This window comes from Equus quagga, chromosome 17, assembly GCF_021613505.1.
Source record: "Equus quagga isolate Etosha38 chromosome 17, UCLA_HA_Equagga_1.0, whole genome shotgun sequence".
Lineage (NCBI taxonomy): Eukaryota > Metazoa > Chordata > Mammalia > Perissodactyla > Equidae > Equus > Equus quagga.
Window position 1 is genome coordinate 57,914,723 of NC_060283.1, and position 15,441 is coordinate 57,930,163.

The following is a 15,441-nucleotide window of genomic DNA, read 5'->3' on the forward strand; positions in this document are numbered from 1 at the left end:
TGTAAATGTCTTACTTGGTTGAAAACATACAGCAGCCACTCCTCTCCATGTGCCCCAGAGAGCCTGAGGCCATAGACTGAGATATAAATCATGAAACTGGTATCATATCATTGATGTTCCTCTCAATCAACCTACAGATACTGGCAACCATATCCACCATGGGATACAGAGCAGGTGCCTCAGTTACTCAGAGTGGTGTGTGCTCAGAAAAATCTCCCTAACAGGCTGAGCCGCCCTCTCTTTATGTGACTGTATTACCAATTACATCCTCAATTTGGTACATCTCTCTGGAGTTAAGCAGAATCTCTTAAAACAAGAGTTAAGCCAAATTGGTAAGAAAATCTAGAATCATTATAATGATCATTTGGCTTGTATTTTGGATAATTACCCTTGAGCAAATAGAGTATTTTTGTCGCTTCATTCCACATTCACAAATTAGTCAGTGAGAATTTATGGATCAAATCTGGCTGGGTGTTATTTCTCCAGACTATTTCCTCACAGACTTCAAACAAAAAATTATTTTGAATCAGTAACTACAACTTTTGCGCTGACAGGCATTTTATGGAATCCTAATATAATCCAAAACAACGCAGCAATAACCAGTTCCGAAAGGCAGCCCAGTCTTTTTCTCAAGCTTACTTTACCAATTTCTCAAAAGTAAAATTACAAGTATGGGTTTAGGCTGAATAGAAAAAGCAACTGAAAGAAGAGAGAAACTCTCAAAACCAAACCTTCATGTTCAAAAGATGTCTACTCTTATTCTTCACTATTTTTAGATCTGTATTTACACCCAATGAAACATAATAATCAGATAACATTTCAAAATAACATATTTTAAAATGGCATACTATAGTTTTACATCCCAATGAGAAATATATGTAACTAGTAACTCTCTTGTTACATTTTAACCCAGGGAGCTTAATTTTCTTAAAACTTTTACTCATTTCTAGTATTAGAGAGACCATAATTATAGGTGCTGAGATATAGCACAACTCATAATTCTGTTGACTAGAATAAGATGACATCCAATGGGAATACTCAAAGGCATGTTCATTTCATAATCTATTTATGTTTCTTTTGTTTCATTCTCCCTGTAATTATAGCCAGGTTCCCACAGACTGAATATTCTCTGATTTTCCAAGTGATTAAAGGTAGAAGTAGCTGTTGGCCATCAACACTGTGAGGGGGATAGAACCTTAAGTTAGTGACACTTTTGACAGACCAAAGGAAGTTTTCACACGGTCACAAACAGTAATCACGCTGCTACTGACGGAGGACCTAGAATCCTGTAGTCATTTCACTGCTAGGAAGGACAACTATAGTCACATCCATGGCTGTGCACAGAAAGCAAGATCCTGCCAGTTTTAGGACTTTGTCTTCAAGAACTGCAGCTCTGCCCTGTCACACGGCCGTAATGAAGTTCATATTGACCCCAAACAAGTTTGAAGTTACTCTAATGTTCTCCAAATCAAAAATAATGCCCTATATTCTCCCCAAATCAAAAGAGGTGATGATTCAGTCATCCTGAAATAAGCCTGCTGCAAAAATCAGACCTCAGAGCAAGCTGCCCTTTTCTAAGAATCATGAAAGCGAGCGAAGATTTACACACTCCCTTCAGTCTTTTTCCCCTTCAGCCCTCCTTAGTCCTTACCCTTTGTCAAAATCACCCAGTTCCTGGTTGCTGTGGAAATGAACAGTAATGGTGACCTCTAACAAACAGAAATCACTTCTTCTCCCGGCACTCTGCCAGACAATAATTTACACCTCAGACCTGCACTTCTTGCTCCTGTGGAGGGGGCTCTGTGCAAGAAAGAATCTCCACACATTTTCCCTGAATTCTCATCCTTTATAAGTCAGTTAAGGAAGAATGAGAGATTTGTTTGAGTTTCACAACCTCACTGGGAACTTGGAAATACTTCACTTTTTCATCTGCCTCAAAATGGCAAACATGATAACTAGACTTACGGAAAAAATCCATTTACTGCCTTTGTCTGGGAAAACGTTGTACATATAAAGACACACATACACAACCACACACACATACAAACATGGTGGATTGCATTTGAAACAGAAGACTGGAATAGGAACAACAGAGAAGATGAAATGGCTCTTTAGAATAACCTCTGATCCTTACTCCACCCGCTACCACTCTCTGTTACTTTGAAAGTCAACATTGAGAAACGTCCATCAAAAGACACTGGTATCTCCCAGAATTTAAACGGAAACTAAATATTCTGCGTTTAGAAACCATAAAGGTGAGCAGAAGACGCATCATATGCAACGAAGGAAACATTTCCTCTCCTTCTTCCCTTCTCTGGAAGACTCTCAATAGACAGACACAGTTGCAGTGAGTTCAAGATCACGGATAGCATTCTTCTGTTGCTACAAAGGCAAATTACGAAGACGGATAAAATTCATATTTTCAAATTACAAAGACGGATAAAATTCATATTTTCAAATTACAAAGACAGATAAAATCCATATTTTCATCAACTCATCCCACATGCACACACGCACAGACAAAATGGTCAGTGGGGTTTTGTGGCTCCAGCATGGTTTGATATTGTTGGAGGATAACGCCTAAGCTTCCTTAAATGTCAAAAAGCCATTCTGGGATTTCTGACCAGGCAGATCCCAGCTGCCCAAGTCACCTTTTATAACATCAGATGAGTCAAAGCTTCAAAACTCTAAGCTTAGTAAACATAAAAGGAGATTAACATGACATTTAATTTGCATAAAAGGGAATTAGTGGGTGGAAGTGAGAAACGTGGGGGTTGTTTGTTCTAAAAGTAAGACCAATAAAATAGTTACATAGAAAAGCCCATAATCATAGAAGTTCTTTATCGTGTGTTGTTTAAACACAGAAAAAGAAGAAAATAAAAGATTATTCTAGAGTCTTGGGCAACACATACTAAGTGATACTGTTTTATGCATCTTCCTTTCTAAACTACAATTTTACACATTTTCAAGAAGCAAGTAATGAGAGTGATAGGAAATGACAAGTCAATATTATCAAATCTACTTAAGAGTGTTGATATTATATACGCCAAAAGAGCGGAACACTTTATCTATGCGATCATCCTTTAAAACTGCAATGGGTCCTTAAGTCCAGGCTTAAAGTCAAATAAAAAAGGGTAATTTTTCATTCATTCTAGAATAACCCAATGAAATCCGTAGAAGTCTCCAGTTTAATATTATTGAAGAGCATTAAAATTTTTCCACAAACCCCTAAATTCAAGACCATTTTATGATTCAGTTTTACTTTAAAGTCCAGCGGACTGTATTGTGAAAAAAAATAGTGGCTCTGGGCCCCTTGCTCCAATTACCTTGGCAATGGCATAGATGCGAGTGCTGGATGGCTCTGCCAGCTCTCTTCTGAGATCTAGGCTGGATGGCCATTCCTTGTTCATTGGGAGACGGGAAGTAAAACCATCTATAGACGGGTGACACATCCGTAAGGCCTTTTGGAAAGTCTCCTCAAAGGTGCGACCAATAGCCATGACCTGCAACACACATTTAAGAACTCATAGTTAAAGAAAGCGCTTATATATTTTTAATTTGTAACAGAACTATAACGGAATATTTTTCAAAACAGATATAGAAACAAAACATATCGGAAGAACACCACTCAAATTTAGCTGTTGCTCTTTTTCGTCCTCTCGCCTCTTCTCCATGATTTTGATGAAACGAGTCTTTAACATTAGGTCAGGCTGTTACCACATAGGGAATTTAGCTGTGTTTGCTGAAACTGATGAGGAAATCACCTGGACCTGCCCTGGATCAGAGTATTAAGACAAGGAGTCTGTGGCCAAGAGTATATGGACCCTTCCTTACTAAGATCGTCCCTTTCATGCAGAAGTTCTTTAGAATAGAAAGCAAATGAAGAGAAACCAGACAGCTCTTAACACAAAAACAGAACTATTTCTAAATAGGTATCAGTCAGTATCCAAGCCTGGTTGGCTTTCTTTATAGCTAAGCACTGATATTAATAGAATCTTGAGAATCATAACAAATCGTAACAAATTCTGACAGATTCAAACTTGAATGTAAATGGAGACCAAATTCCCCATGACAAATGCAATGCATCTTCCCACCATCTTTGCAGCTCATTGTACACTAATCAATTAGAAAAACCCTGTGGTTTTTAATTTAGACAAGTTACGAGTCAGAACTAAACTTAAACTGACCTTGAAGCCTGCCTGTTATTTTCAGTAGATGCACGCTGTCTTTGAATCTTCTATGGATTGCTATGCATTTTTAGTCTCCAATTTAAAATAATAACAGTCACAACGCTGCCTTCAGTAAACTTCCGTGATTCCTCAAATAGACCTGAATTTCCATCAATGTCAGTTTAGTAATCTTTACGTCAATTGTGCGACAAGATACATATTCAAAGATCACTAATGCCAAACAGATAACCTTTTCAAACTACTCCAAATTTAATTAGAAATAAGGGGAAGTTCTCAGGAGGAGAGATAAACAAAATGTTAGTCCAGCTCAGATGAGCGATTCATGAGGCATAGTTGCATTTGAAGAGTTAGAAAATATGCTCATAGACCCGCTAGCCTAGGTGTGGGAAAGAGTGCCAGAAATAAGACATTTTATAGTACTATCAAATTAAGAAAATATTCTCAGAATATTTAATAAAATTTGTATTACATATTTAAAAGTTGGCCCTAAAGTAACTAGTTCTATAAGTAACTCAACATGATTTTTTATTATTTTTAATACACTGTTTTTGTTGTCATTAGTGCCATCAAGTCAATCCAACTCTCAGCAGCCCTGCGTCCAGCAGAGCAGAACCCTGCCCCGTCTTTTTGTGTCATCTTCTCACCTTCCGGTGCTCCATCAGACAATGCTATTCATAGGATTTTTGTGGCTAATTTTTTCAAAAATGGGTGGCCACATTCTTCTTCCTAGTCTGTCTAGTCTGGAAGCTCTGCTGAAGCCTGCCCACCATGCGTGACCGTGCTGGTATTTGAAATCCTGGTGGCATAGCTTTCAGCGTCACAGCAACATGCAGCCACCACAGTATGACACCCCACTGACAGGTGGTGTGCTTCCCTGACCTGGAAATGAACCTGGGCCTCTGCAGTGAAAGCACCGAATATTAACCACTAGACCACCGGGGCTGGGTAAGTACACTGTGCATGATGGTATACGGAATACATTCACTAAAAGAGAAGTAAACATACATGTATAATAATAAATGAATACATAACTGTGTTTGCTCAAAATTTGTGCTTTTTAATACTTTATATTATTAAAATTCACATTCATGAGGTGAGAATTTCACCATTTTTTAGTGGAATAACTATCATGGCTTTCCCTGATTCCATTCTACTACATTCTCATAGCACCTATATGTAAATACAGTATTTTAAATTTTACCACAGCTTAATTCCTATTGCATTTGGTTCTGTTTATATATTCTGAACTTACCAACTGCAGATAATGTGCCACAATTACCTTCATCGTACTCGCCATTTTAGCCTCCTAGTGTCTTGTATGTGGTAAGAACTCAGGAAACGTTTACTAGCCTGAGTTGAACTAAATGTAAGGTGTTAAATAGTCACTGTCAACAAAAGTCCCTCAGATAGTAAGCCCTAAATGAAAACATTGCAAAATTATCTCATACTCTTTGGCCTACAAATTTTACTGTCAACATTATGAAAAGGGACACTTCTCTTGAAATGTAAACTGAAGAACAGGTCTTTATTCGACAGAAGCACTATCAACAAAATTTTTCGTAGCATTTGAGTCCTAATTCTATTGTGAACCTTGAAGCATGATAGAAAAAATAATATTTAAAATGACTATGAAGGAGGAAAAACTACTACTTGGTGTTGTACAACTAGTAGGAAATTTTAATTTAATAGGTCATGTTGTTCCTTATCTGTCATTACTTTAAAACCTTCCAGTAATATCTTGGAAACTAAGGAAACCAAAATAGTAATAATTCTGACTTTCATGTGTGAATCTGATTGATATTAAAATTGATCATAAAATATCTTTTTGTTTTTCTTTTCCCCTGCATTGGTGATGGTTTTAAGTCATATTTTCTGTGAGTAGTGGCATGCGTTTCTGAAATGGCTAGTCTGAGTTTAGGCTACAATCTGTGTCACGGGACAAATGAAGGTCAATATAGAAAGATACGTCATAAATAGCTTTTTCCTCTGTACTCTAACCAGCTTAGATACCTAGACAAAGAGACTCAGAGCACGTACACTGGCCATATAGAGATAGAGATGAGATAAAGTAAGATACATAGATGGATAGATAGATAGATGACAGATAGATGGACTATAGAGATTGAGATTCATGCATACTGCTGGTATGCAACAATTCTACCTATAAACAATGATTATAATATTAATGGGATACATTTATTGGGAGTGTGCTATGGATCTACCTTAAAAGACATTGCTAAACATTTACATATATTAATCCTAAACCTTCTGAGAACTCCACAAGGTAGGTATTATCATCTCCATTTTTCAGGTGGAGAACTGAGGTTCACTGTCTTCCATAAGTGTCTCAAGCTAACAAGTGACAACACAAAGAGTCAAACTCAAGTCAATCTGGTTCCAAGGCTTGTGGTCTCTCCACTATGCCAAGCCTCCTGGATGCAAAAAGAAATAAACGCCTTGGTGAGGGAGGCAAGAGAGTGACTCTTAGAAGCAGGGATCCGAATTCTTTTCTTTGTTCCTGCACAGAGGAGCACTGCATCTTTGAAGACGGAATAATGAAAAGCTAACTTTAATTTCAAATTTCAAATAGAACATTATGAAAAACGGAAAGGTGCTAAAAGCCTAGGACATTTGCACTAAATGTTTCATAGCGGCTAAATATTGCACTGTACTCTTCTCCACGTAGAATTTCAGAGCTGGAAGGGCCATGCCAGATTTTCCAGCCCAGCCCTCTCTTGTACAGGTGTGGAAAGTGAGGTTCACAGAGGTTAAAGCCACAATTTGCACGAATGGGCTAAAGTTGAATTCTTAACTTCAGTTCAGTGGTCTTTTTGGTTAACCATGTTGTTTTTTACATCATTTTATTTTCTTGATTTGGTTATAAAACACATTACAATTCATTTATATATATGAATGCGTATTTTTTTCATATATGTATATATATTAAATACTCACTTATAAGGCCTCTCCTTTTGAATAGAAGCTCTTAGAATTCATTAAATGGTCACTAACAAATGACTTATGTTAACAGTTAAATAAAGAGCTGCTGAAATGCTAGGGAGGAAATGAAATTCCTATATATCCTCCAATCAAGAACCCAGTATCCAGGCAAACAGGATTTTCAGTGATGTCAGGAATTTGACAAAAGAACTGAGAACAAGGATGAAATACAAGTAGAAACCAAGGACTTACCTCTCCTACACTTTTCATAGAGCTACCAATTCGGCTAGATGTCCCATGAAAACGATCAAGATCCCAGCGAGGAATCTTGGTCACCATGTAATCCAGGCTAGGTTCAAAGCAGGCTGATGTCTTCCCTGATACAACGTTCTTGATTTCTGGAAGTGGGATCCCCAGGGCAATCTTTGCAGCAATGAATGCCAATGGGTAGCTATGAAGGAGGCGACAAATTTATTTTTTTTCTTTCAGCAATAAGTATTAAAAAGAGCCCAAAATATAAATTGGTCTTTCTTTGAAATTTTGATATTAGTCCACATCTAGGTATAAAACAGACCTTATATGAATAGCCACTTATAAAATGGGGCATGATAAAATATAGAGACACAGATCACAAAAGAATTCACTCTGTGCCTGACACGTGGTGCTACAACTCCCAACCTTCACCTCTTCAATCCAAAATCAATAGCTTCCCTGATAAATAAAGTGCTCACTTGTGTATAACCTCCACTAAGATAAAAATCTGCAAAATACTCTTTTGAAATAATATGTATATGTCTGCACCTAGGAAGACAGTGGAGTTGGCTGGTACTAGGGGGTATGTAATGGTCAGAAAATGTAGTCTTTGCAAGTTTGGGTCCTTGTTCTGTCTCCAAATTATCTTTGAACTTTAGGCTCCTTACAAAACTAACACTCTAGGAACTTGACTATCCTCTGGAATGTCAGTTTTGGTAATTGTACTTGAGAAAATAATTCATGGAACTATAGAATTACATAGGAGTCATTTAGTATAACTCTCTCATCTAAAGATGAGGAAACTGATAGAGACCATAAGTGATGTGTCCAAAATCACAGTCAGCAGAAGAAACAGAATAAAAACTCAGGTCTTCTACTCTTGCTTAGAGCAACGCACCTTCCACCATTTCATGAAGCACTGTGGAGCTACATTAAAATATCATTAGAGGTAAATATTTTGTTCATTGAAATGCCATATGCTAAACATATTAATAGAAACAAAAGGTATTAATTAATTTTCCCCCAATTATGCTTGATAGCAGTTGTTAAATAGATAGCAAATTTATTTATTTTTTACAACATTCACCTGTAGAGAAACCCAACATTGTTTGGTCTTGTGGAGTTTTGCTAAAATAAAATACAGTGTATTGAATTCTTGGGTCAAGTGAACTATATTATTTGTCTACCATTTATTATACACCTGAAGAAGCCAGTTGAAGACTAAAATTAAGGATTAATTTGCAGTTTTTAACAACATCTGTAAAGTTCAATTAAGAAGAAGATTTTTCGCAGCCTGCATTGATCGCCCAGATTTTGATTAGTTTATGATTAGCCAGCAAACAAAGCCAGCTAGCAATACCGTTTGCCACAATCTGGCAGCAAGCTCATTAATAATCATGTCCTTAGGGTCCTAAATAATTTGGAGCCAGCACACAGGAATGGCGACTATGGTTTGTAAACGCAGCACAGTCTTCCACTGGCTGTCAATTCTATCTGCGAAGAATTTTCCAATTCTATCTGTGAAGAATCTGCACACCCGTGGTTGATCATTCTTGTCTTACCCAGTGGCCTTCGAGGCCAGGGCAGAGCTGCGGGACAGTCTGGCATTCACTTCAATGATGCAGTATTCCATTGAGGTAGGATGAAGGGCAAATTGAATGTTGCATTCACCCACAATGCCCAAGTGGCGAACGACATTGATTGAAGAACGTCTCAACATCTGAAACTCTTCATTGGAGAGTGTCTGGGCAGGGGCCACAACAACCGAATCACCTGTACATCCAAGCAGCATTCGTTATTAGACAGTATATCTAAATAATCAGCTTTAGTGACTTAATCTATTTGCATGATACAAGACACAGAACAGTGTCAGGGTTCGTTGGGAAAAGAATTATCTTAAGGTGATGCATGTAAGACACGTCAGGTATTATCCCCTCTGATTCTTGTTTTGCCTGCACTACTCTGACGCATTATTTACAGAAAGCCCTCTAACCTTTCCCAAGCTCATCCAGCTATCAAGGCTTCAGTCATCTACCTACTGGATTGACATTAACCTCTTTAATTTCCAGTCTCTTCATCTCACATTCTCTCTCTCTCTCAAGTTCTTCCTTCTATAAAATACCATCTCCTCTTCACCCAGACTGGTTCATCCATCTGTTTTCTGTGTCTCATCTCTTCCCATTTTCTCACTCCTCTCCAATCACAGTCCCTTGAATCTTCAATCACCTGGTCCTTAGTCACCATCCCTTCTGCCTACAAACATGCTCAGATCTCTACTGGCTGAAGTAGCCTCCCTCCCAACATTGCCAGACCATCACGAGAACCAGCTCTCTCATTCTTTACATGACTAAACTTCTTGAAAGTTTACCAGTTCTGCTCCTCACTCATTGCCACACGATTCCCTTCCATATGGCTCACATAACCAACTTTGCATTGAAACTGTCCTCTTGCACATTCAAAAAGCCACATTAAATCCCCATTCTTGACCTTTCATAGCATTTAACACAGCTCAAACCAAAGCTTTGATAAAATTTTTTCTTGGATTGGCCTAGTTGGTATTATACTAACCTGGCTTTCTTCCTAACTGTCACTCTTCCTTCATTTTCCTCAACACTCATCCTTCTCCTGCCCTGGAAATCCGTTTCCCAAGGTTCAGTCCTTGACCCTATTCTCTTTCTTTCTATGCCTATGCCCTTGAACACTCAGTCTTTGCTTCCAGTTTCCATTATTTCCTTTATACCAATGACTTTGTATCAACTTCTATATTTCAATCCCTTTTTACTGAATTCTAGTTCCACATTCTTAACCCTCTTCTTGCGAGTTCTGGCCACACCTCAGATTTAGCATTTCTAAATTCTAAGTGATCATCTTTGCCCTCTAGTCTAATTAGTTTCCCTTCCTGAGAATCTATATCTATTACTTGTGGCTATTTTCTCTTTCACTTAGTGACTAATACCCCAGTCTCAGCTCCTTACTTCTCAACACCAAGTCTTATAGATGTTACCTTCAGTATTTTGCTTATATTTGACCCTTCCTCAAATGAAATCAGGATAATAATACCTGCCTGACTTCATAGGATTTTTGTGAAGATCAGATTAAATATGAGAATATTTTTTCAATACTGTACAATGCTATATATGTGTAAAATTTTATCGTTAGTCTGTTGGCTAAGAATAGTAATTTAAAGAAAAGAACTTAATAAAGACTGCTATGGGCCATCAGAGATATGAACTGAAGTCATTACTATAATTCTTGAACATTCTTTGCATACCTGTATGAACACCCATGGCATCAACATTTTCCATACTACAGACGGTGACACAGTTGTCATCAGCATCTCGGACTACTTCATATTCTATTTCTTTCCAACCTGTCACTGACCTCTCCACCAGAATCTGGTTGGTCATAGCAAAGGCCTGGAAATAGATGAGAAAAGAATAAGGAAAGGCACTTTAAAAAATGTTAAACATGGATATTTGGCAAAATTCCCTGGCCTAAAACCTGGTCAGCACTGAAGTCTCAGCCTAGTCTCCATCCTCTCTGTGCTCTAGAAGTCACGATGTGTCAGAAAATCAGTGAGGTGCCAGGAATAGCATCCCACAGTGAATATGCTTGATTTACATTATTGAGGCTTGCCATTCAAAGTGCTGATATGACATTAAATCAAACCAATTTAGGAAAAAGAGAAAATAATTGAGCAATCAGGCAAAGAGAAATGAAATTATTTCAGCAGCTAGGCTTCTGTGAAACCAGAAAATGTGATAAGTGTGAATAAATATGGAAAAATAAGTCTAAAGACTCTGGCTTTCTCTAAAATAGCTGAGGGTGCTTTGTACAGTGACACACACAATAAAAGCCAGTTGATGTTGATGAGGAGAAGAAAGGAGATGATGATGGTTGTAAACAGTTAGCCAAGACGGCATATGAAACTGGGGAATTAGAAGAATCATATGCGACCATTATTATGGTTAATCACTGCCTAAGTGCTTAAATACTCTGAGTCATATATCATGTATGCCTGATTAAACAGATATGAATTACTATAATTATCATTTCATATTTACCCACCAGTACCCACCAGTGGGGAGATTACTGAACCCAAAATATACAAGAGGCAGTCTTTGACCTTAAGACATTTTAGTGGCTGAAAATCCACAACAGAAATGTCCCTATGTCTCATAATATATTTGACTTGCCATGGCAGTGAAAGGAAGAGAAAGCAATTGGGGAAAGTAGTTTGAATATTTTCAAATTGTTAGCACGCAGTGTAATGAAATAGTAACTCACTAGAAGTTTTTCTGTAACGTGTGTCAACGCTAATTTTATAACCTCGTTCAACATCACAGGCTCCAGCATGTGCAACTGAAAATATAACACATTTGTCCCCACAGCTGCCCATGATGAGGTTTTCAAAGCGGTTAGGAAACTCTGCAGCCAGTGTGGACAGTTTAATAATGATGAATTTGTCTTTAGGATTGCCTACTAAACGAAGAAATCTGGGAAACGAAGGGTATGAAGTTGGGAAAGCTTTTTGAATTCTAACGGCGTAGACTGGATATTGGGGCACAAGGACAATTAAGATCATCTTCTCCTGTTGCCTCAGCTTCTTTTTTTTCTTTGAAGTCTTAGATTTTATACAAAAAAAATTAGCTTAGGGACCTGGAGGAGTTAACGCAGAGTCTAACGGTGCTAAACGTAATCTCAAGAGAGTAAGAGGTGCTTAGGATAGAGCGATACAAGTCATTGTCCTCAAGGGAAGAGCTGGCTTTTCAACAAAGAGGACCATTTGATGGCTATTGATTATTTCAGAGGGATATAAATAATCAAAAACTATCCCATTCCAAAGTTGTCTTCATTGTAAACATTTTTAGACAATTCAGTATTCAGAATGGTTTTATATACTGTAAAAAATATATTTTTAGTAGAAAATAAGTACATGTTGTCACTATTGGCAGTAACAACGAGATTGCCAATATTAAAACGTTGGGGACATCTAATATGCTAGAAGAAAAAGAATCTTATACTTCCATAAACATGTTTTTTCTTTACATACATGATTCAGAAGTCCAGAGTGGAAACAAGAAACATTTATATTAGACATATTTCTCTTTTTCTGGTTTGTTTTGGTAACTTTAGAAAAATTAAATCCAAGTTGTTGACATGTGAGGTTGTCATTATAGTTATGTAAATAGTTATTTAAATATATTTAATTTTATTTATCTGTTCTCAAAATCCTATGTCAGCAATTCAAGGGCCACATTTTGTTTCACTCCAACAAGTAAGTAATGATAAAGCTCTAAGCTGTGCTTGAGCTATTTACTCAGAATGCCCCAAAATAGCCCTCAGATTCATTTCGTTGAGGGCATGTAAGTTATACAGGCCTCTCGGCTGCACACACCTTCATTTATTCAATAAACAATTATCAAGCCCCAGCATCGCCAGGCACTGTTCTATTCTGTTCAGGGAATAGAGTGTAAGCAAAACTCTACTTTCATGGAGCACATTTTCTGTGTTAATCTCTAATTTATTTTCTTGTAGCGCATCTTAATTTTCTCAAGATTTTCCCTTTAACACTTAAGAAAACACTTATAGGAAAGTGATTTTGAGATAAAATAAATTATAAACATTCAAATATCACTTTTGCTTATGTGTGTGTGGCAGTTGGTGGAGAGCTCACTCATTTATGTTACTAAAAGGTTTATACTGTATATATTTAAACCACTAAATCTGAGGTAAAGCTAAACCACTCCATGTGTTTTGTTTCACTTACTGGCTGTCATCCATGTCATATAATTTCAAAAGATAATGGAGAAATGGGAGATTATATTCCAAGGGTTTTTTTAACCACTAAAATATATTTTGGCATTATGAGTGTTTTGGAGCAGATTTTGAAGCAGAGGAAGACGGAACTGGATTGACTTCCTAGCGTTGAAATCAATAGACAGTACAGTAAAGATGGATGTTTAGGTAAAGTGAGCATCGGTTTACCCGGGACTGTCTGGGTTAACGTTGAGTTCCAGTGTAAATAATTGTACCATATTTCTCTTTCAAAGGTGTTGTCCCTTGGACAACGCTTTTAGAGAACATAACAGTGATTTAATAAACAGAGAGAAGGCTGTTTCTCATCTATATAACGTTCTTCAGTTGAAAGGGCATATCAAGTCAGTTTTCTTGGTTGGTAAGAACTTGGGCTTTGAACATACATACTTTTGTGCTGAGGTCCAGTAAGGTCTCCTTGTCAGGACAGAGGCCTGAGCCTAACCCGCCCAGGGCATAGGCAGAACGGATCATCACAGGGTAGCCAATGGTGTCTGCCGCCTTCAGCGCATCCTCAGTCTGTCAAGAACAAGGACTCGGAGTTTTAAAAGCTGACCACACTAGCAGAAAAGATCATACCAAGAGAGACTGGCACTTCAGATAAATCAGTGTATTTATGGAGAAGGACTATGGAAATGTTCTATTATTCCCTCATGTCCTTCTGAAAAACAAGCATTGTTTTACAAATTTTAAGTAAAATTCTAGGATTTTTTTTTAACATACAAGAAAGGCCCTTTTTTATCCCTTTGTGGTAAATTTTATTTTGCCATGTAAAAAATAAGGTGATGGCGAAAGCTGAAATAATCATTATTAATTTGAGAATGCAGGTCATATTGAATTTTTAAATTCAGTTTAAAAGTCTTCATCTCTTAATGAAACAAAGTTTTCCACTGCTGAAACTAACTTGGTGTTACTACAATAAACCATTAGGAATACTATATAGAAAAAGATTTTTCATTTTTCAAGTGTAGTCAGAGAGTAGTCCCGGAAGCCTGGAATTTTTTTTTTAACTTACAGACTACAACATATGGTGGCTATATTTTTCTGTCATGGAATATTATTACACTACCAATGGGAATGTAATTACACCTTTCCCATATGCCTGCTTCTCCTCGTGAGGAAGCAAGGACATAATTAAACCTGGCAACGAAAGAATAAATGTATGGCAGAAGCTTTCCAAATATTCAGCAGCGCTATCCTGGGATTATTCATGATTGACAGCTGTGCAACACGGCAGGTACTTGATACCATTCTTTTCTGAAACGTCCATAACCCATTTCCAGTTGTCCTAGCAGTACTTGCCTTATCCCTAAGGATCTGCCTATTTCTACAATGGGGCGGCTGCGTCATAAACTGCCTCCAGCACCGCCACTCCACTGACTATGCCTGAAATCAGGAATAAAGTCAGAGGCAAAAACAGACATACAGCAAGCTGACTTTTTCCTGGTGCCTGGTAATCACCTATCCATAGGCGCAGGATACGATGGAAAATGATTAGCAGAAATGCGAAATAACCTGTCCTCCTTAAACATCTAAGCCACAGGTTTCTCAGTCATAAATCTCATTGATTAGATCCAGTGACCTTTTTTCCAGATAATTTCATTTTTAAATGTTTATTCCCTTCTAACAGGAAAATTTAAATCTAGTCATTTCCCATTTGCAGGTCATTCGCACATACAGGATGTGTGACAGATCCCAGGAAGAAGGTAAAAATGACTTTGGCATTGCAAGTTGGTGTGGTTTTTAATTTTAATTCAAGGGATTTGCGATTCAGTAGCAATTCAATCACTGATAAACCACTTTATCTCTGGGCTTACGCTTCTCTTCTTAAAATAAAATATTAATACCTATCGCTAACATTTCAGCATTGAACGCTGCAATTAATACACAATGTCTCTGAGGCACTAACACATTTCTGGAAGAACACATACACAAGTATAATAATTTATGTATTATTTTTAGGCATGACAAACCATTCTCCCCACAATGCAAGGCAAATAATGGCCTTATTTCTCCAGAACAAAGGTTCCTTACTGATTCTACAGCAAAGCTTGGAGCAATCCTTTCATTAATCTCATTTAGTTTGTCCGAGAACAACTGCCTGTCTTCTGTGGCCATAATGGACTCAACCGAGGTCCCCAGGACTTTCACGCCATACTCCTTGAGCACACCTCTCTTGAATAGTTCCACTCCTACAGAAGAAGCAAATATAATCAGTTTTTAAAATCTCAAACTCTTATGT

The 15,441-nt window shown here is 37.5% G+C and overlaps 1 protein-coding gene across 1 annotated transcript in view; it reads right to left on the reverse strand.

The window, feature by feature from the left end:
- CPS1 (carbamoyl-phosphate synthase 1) overlaps window positions 1-15,441 on the reverse strand; it is a 116,478-nt gene that overhangs the window by 55,281 nt on the left and 45,756 nt on the right. The window contains exons 15-20 of the mRNA XM_046644516.1: window positions 15,234-15,391; window positions 13,590-13,718; window positions 10,654-10,798; window positions 8,945-9,155; window positions 7,383-7,581; window positions 3,327-3,503 (exon numbers count right to left, since the gene is read on the reverse strand). Coding sequence (XP_046500472.1) covers window positions 3,327-3,503; window positions 7,383-7,581; window positions 8,945-9,155; window positions 10,654-10,798; window positions 13,590-13,718; window positions 15,234-15,391 — 1,019 coding nt within the window. The remainder of the gene's footprint in view (window positions 1-3,326; window positions 3,504-7,382; window positions 7,582-8,944; window positions 9,156-10,653; window positions 10,799-13,589; window positions 13,719-15,233; window positions 15,392-15,441) is intronic.